At 42.0% G+C, this 11,105-nt stretch overlaps 1 protein-coding gene across 2 annotated transcripts in view; it reads left to right on the top strand.

Moving 5' to 3' along the window:
- Positions 1-11,105, top strand: part of Xpo7 (exportin 7) — a 44,742-nt gene extending 33,637 nt beyond the window's left edge. For both annotated transcript variants that reach the window (XM_057785939.1, XM_057785940.1), the window contains exons 22-28: positions 2,187-2,269; positions 2,614-2,828; positions 3,189-3,327; positions 5,136-5,296; positions 6,558-6,656; positions 8,517-8,644; positions 9,552-11,105. In XM_057785939.1, coding sequence (XP_057641922.1) covers positions 2,187-2,269; positions 2,614-2,828; positions 3,189-3,327; positions 5,136-5,296; positions 6,558-6,656; positions 8,517-8,644; positions 9,552-9,645 — 919 coding nt within the window. In that variant the 3' untranslated portion in view covers positions 9,646-11,105. The remainder of the gene's footprint in view (positions 1-2,186; positions 2,270-2,613; positions 2,829-3,188; positions 3,328-5,135; positions 5,297-6,557; positions 6,657-8,516; positions 8,645-9,551) is intronic.

The raw sequence follows: 11,105 nt of genomic DNA on the forward strand, positions 1-11,105 counted from the left end.
CAAATTCTTATGATGTACCAGCCAGCCAGTCTAGGCACAACATTAAGCTCTGAAGTTCAGTAAAATACTTTGTCTCTAAATTTAGTGGAGGAACCAGGCATGGTAGCACATACCTTTAGTCACAGCACTCAGGGAGCGAGGCTAGCCAAAGCTACATAGTGAAACCCTGTCTCAGGGAGGGGGAGGGGGAAAAGAGGTAGAGAACAGTGTAAACAAGATCCCTTTGGCCTCCAAACACATAGGCAAAGCACACATGTACACACACACAAATAGTTGTTTATTAGCCTAACTGCAGTTATAGCAAGATAAGAAAAAATTTCATACACCAAATTTTAGATTTGTCTTACATTTTAGAGTACAAAGAAAAAAATATAACTAGTACCTTAGCTTTGTCTCTGAGTGTATTCATCAATTTCTCCTAAGATTTTTTTTTAAAGTACTATAGTGAGGAAGTATGAAATACTCAGAAGGGACATAACCTTCTATGAAACCTACATTCAAGAGTTAATTATTTATAAAATACGTATCTGAGAATGCCCAGTCTTTGTCAAGGAACTTCTTAGCTGTTATGAACAGAATCTCTGCCCTCAACTCATGTAGCATGTAGTAAGAAAGACACTAAAAATGAGTACATGCTGGACAGATGGGCTACTATGAATTTAAAGTCGGACTGGGATATAGTGAGTACCAGACCAGCTTGGGCTGCAGCATAGACTCTACCCCCGCCACCAAGTACAAAGTACAGAAAAGAATTTTAGCAGTGATTAAATGCTATTTTAAAAAGTAATAGAATTGAAAGGACTAGGAGGGAGGTCAAGGAAAGCCTCTCAGAGAAGCTGATGAATTTTGTTGTTGTTGATGTGTTATTGATTTTTTGAGACAGGGATTCTCTGTGTAACAGCTTTGACTGCCCTGGAACTCACTTTGTAGACCAGGCTGGCCTCAAACTCATAGAAATCTGCCTGCCTCTACCTCCCTAGTGCTTGGATTACAGGTGTGCGCCATTGCCGCCCAGCTGAGAAGCTGACGTTTAAAATGGGATCTGAATGATAAGATTCTGATAGAACTCCAGTGAAAGCTGTTGTAAACAGTTAATACTGCTACAGTTACCCTAAGGTAGGCCAAGCTTGCTGTAATTTGAGGCAGAGCTTGTGGCTGGATCCTAGTGAGTAAGCAGAGGACTTAAATAAAGGAAGTCAAGTTTGTGGGCAGAGGTGCCTTTGTCTAGAACCGTGGTACAGTAGTAGTGAAGAATGGACACTTACCCTCACTGCAGTAGGAAGTTACTAAACATTTTATGCAACTTTGTCAGTGATTTTTGGTTACATCATGTAAGGGTGCCATAGCTACCTGCCATGTGAAGAGTAGACTGTAGAGAGGCAGGAGTGGGAGTGGAGAGCATGTAGGGAATGAGTGGATTCAGAACTTCTTTTAGAAGTAGGTCTTGATTGTGATTAAACAGGCAGGAGTGTCAAGAAGAACCTCTAGGCCTTGAGTAGTCAGGTGCCTTTCTCTCCAAGAGAGCAGCTAAAAGAGATTCTGACCTCATGAACAGTCAAGGACCACAACTAAGATTATTAAAATGTAGTTTTCCTTGCCTAATATTTGAGTGTTAGAGCACTTCAAGTCCCTTCGTGTTCTTAGAAAGTAGTAACAATTCTTGCACCCCAACTTCTCTTGCCACCAAAACTGTGGGTAAATGCAAACCCACAGAAGGATTGTAAGTTTGTACCAACAAATGACTGATAAAAGCTATACCTTACATAAAATTGAGAATTTAAAAGGGTTAATTTTATCTACCATCCTGTTGTTTGGTTGTATTTTAATGTTCTCATTGTTTGAGGAGCAGAACCTAAACCTAAAATCGTGGGCTTTAAGTACCGTTGGCCAGGCCATGGTGGCACACGCCTTTAATCCCAGAGGCAGGTGAATCCCTATGAGTTCGAGGCCAGCCTGGTCTACAAGAGCTAGTTCCAGGACAGCTAGAACTGTTACACAGGGAAACCCTGTCTCAAAAAACGAAAAGAAAAGGAATAGGTACCGTCACTGAATAAAAAGTGTGGCTCTCCCCTCAGTGGAGGAAGCAGTTTGTAGCAGTAGTGCTGAGTCACCTGTGGAGCACCAGTGAGAACCTGATCTGCCAAGAAAAAACTTTGATGTTTTGTCCTTCTGTATTTCCTGCTCAGATCTCAGCGACTCCAGTTTGATGTCTCATCTCCCAATGGCATCTTACTTTTCCGAGAAACCAGCAAGATGATAACAATGTATGGTGAGTGCTTTAGAGAGGCGTGTCCATGCAAGTGAATAAACTGTGCTCTCAGGTTAGACTAACAGTGGCCAGGAGAGCATTCCCATGGGGTGTTGTGTTTCTTATATGAAAGTATTAGACTGCCAAATGTCACCAAAGGCCTACCTTTAGAATGGGAGGGTTGGGATGACTTAAAATCTGTGAACACCAGGTGTGGTAACAAATGCCTTTAATCTTAAGTACTCAGAAGGCAGAGGCAGGCACATCTCTGTGAGTTCAAGGCCAGCCAGAACTACATAGTAGGACCCTGAACATGTAAAAGTACTATGAACATGGCTGTATAAATATTTCCTATGTTTTCTCAGGCAATCGTATCCTGACACTAGGAGAGGTGCCAAAGGATCAGGTCTATGCTTTGAAGCTCAAGGGTATCTCCATCTGCTTCTCCATGCTGAAAGCTGCTCTCAGTGGAAGTTATGTCAATTTTGGGGTCTTCCGTCTCTATGGAGATGATGCATTGGAAAACGCCCTACAGACTTTCATCAAACTGCTCCTCTCTATTCCTCACAGTGACCTCCTGGTAAGCCCTCAGCTCCCTGGGCAGCATCATGCTCAGATCATGTTAGTTTTGTATGCCTGTGACCATGACTGAATGTTTTTCCTAAGAAACCACAACCTCATGCCTTTAATCCCAACAATCAGGAGGAAGAGGAAGGCAGGTCTCTTGAGTTCAAGAACAGCCTGGTCAACAGCAAGTTCCAGGCCAATCAGGGCTATATAGAAAGATCATGTCTCAAACAAGGAACTGCAACCTCATTCCTTTCTGCTATAACTGTCTTTTGGTTTTCCCAACTGAAGGAACTATTTTGTTAAAGACCTTCTTCCTTTGTGCTAAAGTATGAAATGATTCAACTGATTCTCTTCCTTCTCTTTTGCCCAGGATTACCCCAAACTCAGCCAGTCTTACTATTCACTACTGGAAGTCCTGACCCAGGACCATATGAACTTTATTGCAAGCCTGGAACCTCATGTCATTATGTACATCCTCTCTTCTATTTCTGAAGGACTTACTGCACTTGGTAAGGACCTAGGATGTCTGGTGTATGCCACTTACCAGTGTCTAAAACCATTGCTGATGTAAAATGTTGACCTTGACAACCCAATATAATCCTCGTGGTGTAGTCTCATCAAGCAAGTGCTTACTGATCCTGGCACAAGCGCCACTTTGAGACATTCAGGATACAGTGACAGAACATACTCCTTTTCCTTCCAGAGTTTTTCATCTGGTGGATAAGACAGATACCTGATATTCACCATAATTACTCCTTACATAGTGTGACAGGGGTGAATATGGAAGAATAAGCTCCTGGTCATGAGATGAGGTCAGGGAAAGCCTGGCATCAAAGTGTATGTGTAAAAGCTGGATAGGAGGTCCATGACAGTTGCAGAAACAGCAAGCACTAGCATTTATAGGCAAGAGAAAACCAGGAGCTCCAGCTGGCTTGTGCAGAAGGGTTATAGAGGAATAAGATCACACTGAAAATGAGCAGAAACAATGTACACATGAGACAAGGTTCCCTTGGGCACATTATGGGATTGGTACTCTTTTGAGCATAGTAGAAGCTATGGAAGTGTTTGCTCAGATAGTTCCCCAAATTCCCTTCTAATCCAACCATTTTGGTATTAGGCTGAGCAGTCATGATAAAAAGGACTTTTAAATTATATATTGTGAGGCCAGGTGGTGTTGGTGCACACCTTTAATAAAATTGAGAATTTAAAAGGGTTAATTTTATCTACCATCCTGTTGTTTGGTTGTGTTTTAATGTTCTCATTGTTTGAGGAGCAGAACCTGAACCTAAAATCGTGGGCTTTAAGAAATAAGTACCGTTGGCCGGGCCGTGGTGGCACACGCCTTTAATCCCAGCACTCAGGAGGCAGAGGCAGGTAGATCTCTGTGAGTTCAACGCCAGTCTGGTTTACAAGAGCTAGTTCCAGGACAGCTAGGACTAATACACAGAGAAACCCTGTCTCGAAAAAAAAAAAATATATATATATATTGTGAGCTATCCACACCTCTCTGCCACTTCCGTGATACATCCATACTTCTTTCCAGGTCAGAGTCATATCTAAGACAGTCCATCCCCAAGGTATCAGACCTTACCTTGGGAGGCTGCCTACACACTGCCGGGTTTCTCAGATAAGCTGTGACCCTCCCCAAGATGCTTTAGAGATAAAAGCCAGTACATAGCCAATTTTAACCAAGGTCAATATTGACAGACCATATAAAATTGGATTTAATGATACCCTCCACCACCAGTAACTCGGGCTCATACTTCAGGCCCCTGGGTTCTACAGCTCTTTCTGTTTCTAGCAATATGGTTTTAAATGAGTCTCATTATCTCTCTAAGCTGGTGTGTCTGTTGTCAGAAGCCACACTTACTTACCTCTTAGAGTTCTCAAGAGCATATATTAAATAAGTACTTGTAAATTAGTGATGGCCCATGCCCTTAATCCCATTAGTCAGAGGCAGTGGCAGGTGGATCCCCTGAGTTTGAGGCTAACCTAGTCTTCAGAGCTAGTTCCAAGACAGCCAGGACTACACAGAGAAACCCTGTCGTAGGGGAAGATTTAACAAAGTGTTTGGCATAAATATAGCACTCGTTGAATAGGAAATTTTTTTAAGTGAAATAAAATACATTAAGCCAGTAATTTAATATTTCTATTATGGATTATACTCCATTCCAAAGTTAAACTGGGCCTTTTGTATAACAGAGACCTTGGCTGAGGTCCCAGTCTGAGTACTCTTATGGGAGTGCAGCCAGTATTAATCTATTTGCTCAAGTCATCACCAGCTCAATATTCCTGCCCTCCTACATCTTTCTTCCAGACACCATGGTATGCACAGGCTGCTGTTCCTGCCTGGACCATATTGTCACATACCTCTTCAAACAGCTGTCACGAAGCACCAAGAAAAGGACAACACCTCTGAACCGGGAGAGTGACTGCTTTCTGCATATCATGCAGCAGCATCCAGCTATGATCCAACAGGCAAGGAACCTGAGGGTTAATTGGCAGTGGTAGTATGTCACACAGTGGATGAACTACTGCAGGAGAGGGAAGTCCAAGCAACTAATGTACATCTCACTATGTTCATGTTCTTAAAATGGCAATGGATTTTGAATTTTCTTGATCTGGAAAACATCTGAAATGATCTGAGTGTCATCCACCCCACTCTTTGATTCTATCTCATGAGCACTCACTTCCATGGACATTACTCTTCTCCCTCACTGCTGGGAAATGGGGCTTGAGTTAGCCACACCTAGCTTTCTTAGAGCATGTGCTCCATTTTGCAAAGTAGGAACAAGAATACAAGACAAAGCCAGACGGTGGTGACACACAGCTTTAATCCCAACACTTAGAAGCAGAGGCAGTTAGATCTCTATAAGTTCATGGCCAGCCTGGTCTAGAGCAAGTTCCAAAACAGCCAAAGCTACACAGAGAAATCGCCTCTCCCCTCAAAAAAAAAAAAATGCAAGACGGGGCTAAGATGCACAAGGCCTGTGGTTCAGTCCCCAGCACTGCCAAAGAATACAGAGCAAAAGAGTTAGCAAACAGAGAAATCCGTCTGTGTATATGTTTCTGTTTTATAAGTTTTTAAAGCAACTTGCAAAAAATACAATGCCAAACTGGGCAGCAGTGGCCCACACCTTTAATCTCAGCCCTTGGGAGACAGGGCCAAGCAGATCTCTCAACCTGGTCTACAAAGCAAGTTCCAGAACAGCCAGGACTGTTATACAGAGAAACCCTGTCTTGAAAAACAAGAGGGAAAATAATAATAATAATAATAATAATAATAATAATAATAATAATAATAATAATGCCAAATAGGAAATAAAGTAGCATCAGGTCAGTAGTATGACATATTTAACTGATAATATCTAAGCCAGTTTCACTATTAATTTATTACTCCCTAAAAGTAGCAGTAAAATTATTCACAATTTAATCACATTCTTAAAGTGTCATGAAACTGTGTTCTCTAACACCAGTACTTGAAAAATAATACACAGGGAGCTTCTGCTTGCTTAAATTCTCCCCATCCTATTCCCCACAAGTCAGAGTAAACAGGGAAAGACTTTACATATAAATAAAATTTTACCATAAAAATTTTCCTTAAAACAAATGACCAAAATGAAGATTCACAAATACTTTTCTAGTTTACCCTGCATAGAAAAGGCCTATTTGGAGCCTGTCCTCCTACCTCAAGTAGCTAGATGCACACTGACTAGATACTGTGCCCTCTTGCTGCTAGATGCTGTCCACGGTGCTGAACATCATCATCTTTGAAGACTGTAGGAATCAGTGGTCTATGTCTCGACCCCTACTTGGCTTGATACTGCTTAATGAAAAGGTAGGCAAGGACCAGCAAAAGGCTCAGGAGATACGGTACTTACACCGGCCCTGACAGCCTTTTTAATGAAATCTCTTCCTTATTTTATGTGTGTGGGTATTTTGTCTGTATGTATGTATATGTGCCACTTTTGTGCCTGGTACTCTTGAAAGCTAAAAGAGGGTATCAGATTCCATGGACCTGGTTGTGAACTGCCATATGGGTGCTGGAAACCAAACCAAGGTCCTCCAGAAGAACAGCCAGTGCTCTTAACTATTGAACATCTCTCCAGCCGCCACCCCTTCTTAAGAGAGAGTGTATGTGTGTGCTGTTAGGTGTAGTGGTGCACAATTTAATTCCAGTGCTCAGGAGGCAGAGGCAGGATAATCCGAGTTCAGGGCCAGCCTGGTCTATACAGCAAGTTATGAGACAACCAGATAGTGAGACCCTGATTCAAAAAGAAAAGGGGTCAGCAGAGAATGCTCAGTGAAGAGTGTGTATGCTGTTCTCCCAGCCCCCATCAGGCAGCACTCTATCATTTGTAGCTCCATCTCCAAGGAATCTGACACTTTCCTTTCATTTGAGGGCATCCAGACACATACACATACAGAATAATAATAGCAAGGTAGGAAAGCCAGCTCCTCTCCCAGCCAGAGGTTTATACAGTAATAAGTCTTCACATGACTGTCAGTTGGCAAAGGGGTATGGACCATTGACTAAATATGTCTTGTTCCTACTTGCCTCTTGAAGTCTGTACAGTAGATTCGTGGCCTATTTTTATAATCTCAGCATTTGGGCGTTGAAGGCAGGAGGGTCAAAAGTTTAAGGTCATTCACAACTATGCAGTGAGTTTGAGGGCAGTCTGGGATACATAAGACCCTGTCTTTAAAAAAAAAAAAAAAATCCTCAAGTGCCAGTTAATGGAAAGGATGAAGGTATAATGGTATGTTATTTGTATTTATTTATTTATTTATTTATTTATTTATTTATTTATTTATTTATTTATTATGTATACAGTATTCTCAGTATTCTGTCTGCGTGTATGTCTGCAGGCCAAAAGAGGGCACCAGATCTCATTACAGATGGTTGTGAGCCACCATGCGGTTGCTGGGAATTGAACTCAGGACCTTTGGAAGAGCAGGCAATGCTCTTAACCACTGAGCCATCTCTCCAGCCCTGTTATTTGTATTTTGATAAATCTTGTCTGAAAACCAGGGGCAAAGCTAAAGCCACTGAAGGTCAGGCAATGGTGACATACACCTTTAATCCCAGGATTTGGGAGGCAGAGTCTCTGTGAGCTCAAGGCCACCCTGGGCTACAAAAGATCAATACAGAAACAGATCCAGGTGGTGGTGGCCTTCACTTTAATCCCAGTACTAGGGAGTCATACACACTTAATCCCAGCACTAGAGGGAATATAAAGTGAGAGGAGAGAGAGGCTTAAGCTGCTCAGTCTGAGGTCATCCAGCCTTGGTAGAAGTAAGACTTCTGTAGTGGTCTAGCTGCTTTGCTTTTCTGGTTTTCAGGTTAAACCCCAATATCTGTCTCTGAGTTTTTATTATTTGTGCTACATGAAGGAGCACTTTCCTTTAAGTAGTGAGATTCATCCTTTTAAAGGGGAAAGTTGTCCCTAGACATCAAAGGAGCTGAGACCTAAGCTATAGATTCAGCTGAGATTTCCCTGAAAGGGGATCTGAAGTCCGATCTGTTAGCACACACAACCCCAGCACTTGGGAAGAGGAGGTAGATCCAGAAGTTCAGGGTTGTGATGAGTCAAGGGCTTGGATTTTAGAATGTAAATTGAATTGTGGTAGACATTACCTTACTTGGAGAACATTCATCTGCCTTCCCTCACCTTCTGTTTTACTCCTTGACCCACAGTATTTTTCTGACCTAAGAAACAGCATTGTCAATAGCCAACCGCCAGAGAAACAGCAGGCCATGCATCTGTGTTTTGAAAATTTGATGGAAGGCATTGAGCGGAATCTTCTGACAAAAAACAGAGACAGGTAAGTATCTGGATCTTGCCAAGAAGTGCTGTTATTTTTCAAACCATTGAAACAAGGGCAGTTCCATAAACATCTCTGTTCAGCACATGTTATCTACCTAAAGCAGTGCTTGTCTAGTAAAGAGGCAAGTTGCGTGTCGAATTTCTCCATGAGAAGTATTGGTAGTAACTCAAGTAACCCAAAACATCTAAAGTTATGTCAGTATATGATGTTTAAATTGAGATGTAAACTTTAGTTTACTAAATCTTTAGAGCCATATATAGATTACACATACCTGAACTGAGATGCTAAGTTTTTGTCAGAAACACCAAATCTGAATTACATTTTATAAACTTAACATAGATTGATAGATTCCTGTACCCTGGTAATGCCAAATATATTTCGAAGTTTTCTAAGAACTTAATTAATTTTCTAGATTATCTTCATTATTTAATTTTAATGAAAACATTTTAACATAAAATTCATTAGACTAATGGGGAATCAAATTTAAATATTATTAAGTTTGATTCAGCTCACAGTCTGACTGCTCACTAGCCATCTGGTTAGCAGCGTCTATACTGGACAACATGCTCTATCTATGTTCCTGGTCTTTTAGCACTGAGCTTCTTAAGGTTAATTCCCATCTCTTGTCGAACAGTTAATTGTTGCCTGTGATGCTACCATGAGCCCAGTGTGGCCCTCCCAGCTCTGGTTTGACTCTCTCTGGCCTGCTGTGAAGTTGCCAGGAAAAAGTAGAAGCATAAACAAGGCCACCTTTCCCTAACAGTCTTAAGACTAAAGTTAACTGATTAGACACAGTTCCTGTGTTCTGCTTCTCAGTAGCTATTTCTGTGCCTAGGAAAACTAACATTTCAGGCAAAGACCTCATTTCTGCCTCCTCCCCCAATCCCATGCATTCTCTCTGCAGGTTCACCCAGAACCTGTCAGCATTCCGTCGAGAAGTCAACGATTCAATGAAGAATTCCACTTACGGAGTGAATAGCAATGACATGATGAGCTGACAACTCTCAGACTCTACCTGTACAGAGCAGCGTCCCTTTGGTCTGGTCCAGAGGTTGAACAGTTGCAAGGGAGAGGGCCTGACTGATCCCAGCTCCTTCCTCCAGAGGTGTGGGGGGAATGGCAACGGTCAACTAGCTATTTCCCCAGGAAATACGGGGGTGTGCGTGCACTCACTAAGGGGCAGGGCACTGCTGGTTCCTGGGGGTCTGGGTGGGAAGGGTGGTGGGAGGTGACAAAGACACAAGCATCTGAGACTCCAGCCCCCCCCCCCCCCCCCGGAGCCACCCAAGCAGGGAGAGCCCAGTGTCCTGCCACAACCTGCCTTGTATAAACATGTACATTTTTTCATAACATTTTGAACAAGGTTTATATTGACTCAAGTTTAAAAACAAAAAGTGTGACTGAAAAATTTTTACAGAGTCTAGTGCACCAATGCTGATGTGAGGGGTTATGTATGGCGAGTGAAGAAAATGTGTATTGTGGTGGCCTGAAGCTTTATTGGACAAGGATGTGTGAAAGTGCAGAGATATATTTAGTGACACAGTGTAGAGAGGCAAAAAAGGAAAAAACTCCAAATGTATATTTTTTCTTATGCCCTTTTCCCATCCCCAATGATGCGTTCCTGTTGCTGTATTAACCCTTGTTATTAGGAACTCTGAGCCATGTGGGGAGCACCATCCTCCCATCCATGGATGCTGCCCTGGGTCCCCCAGCCTCCTGCAGTGACAAATAATTCCATAAAAATTTCTGATCTGCTTATCTCCATCCTTTCTCCCATTTTACTAACCCTCATACTCAGACAGATGCCTCTTGCTGTTAAAAATTGGATTTATGTTTTAGGATTCTTGGTCTCTGTAAGGGAGACGATGGAGAATTGAGCCATTTGCTCTCTTGTTGAGCAATTTGCATGAGTCCACTAGAGGCCTGATGTGTGTGGCCATAACTTTGTCTTCCCCAGCCCTTGAGGCAGTGTGTGTGGATGTATGTGTGGATATTTATGTATGTACCCTGCACTCATGAATGTATGAACTGGAGGAAGTTACTACAGAGGAGGGGTTCTTAATAACAAGGTCTACCTAGCATGAAGTATTTAACATTCTCCCTTGAAAAATATACATTTTTATAAAATAAAAAACATAATAAATGTTTTGAATATTAAAAAAGTGAACCTACAGAGGAAAATTCAATGGAGAAAGCTATGCCTTGTACTTTTCCACAACTGTTGCTGCTAGTTGTACACATCTCTAGTTCAGCTCTTACCCATGGCACATTAATCAATTAGGTTTTATTTTTCTTTTCTTCAACCCTCACAAACAAGCCTGTTGATTTTCCTTCTCCTCTGGCGACTGTGTGGTGAATCTTTTCTTGCGTGATCAGGTTGCGGATAGACTTGTAAGGGTGTTTGCTGCATACAGTGTAAGCATTGTGACCGCCAATAAACTTCAGTGGTTTCTACTGA

This window comes from Chionomys nivalis, chromosome 12, assembly GCF_950005125.1.
Source record: "Chionomys nivalis chromosome 12, mChiNiv1.1, whole genome shotgun sequence".
In the NCBI taxonomy this organism is placed as follows: Eukaryota; Metazoa; Chordata; class Mammalia; order Rodentia; family Cricetidae; genus Chionomys; species Chionomys nivalis.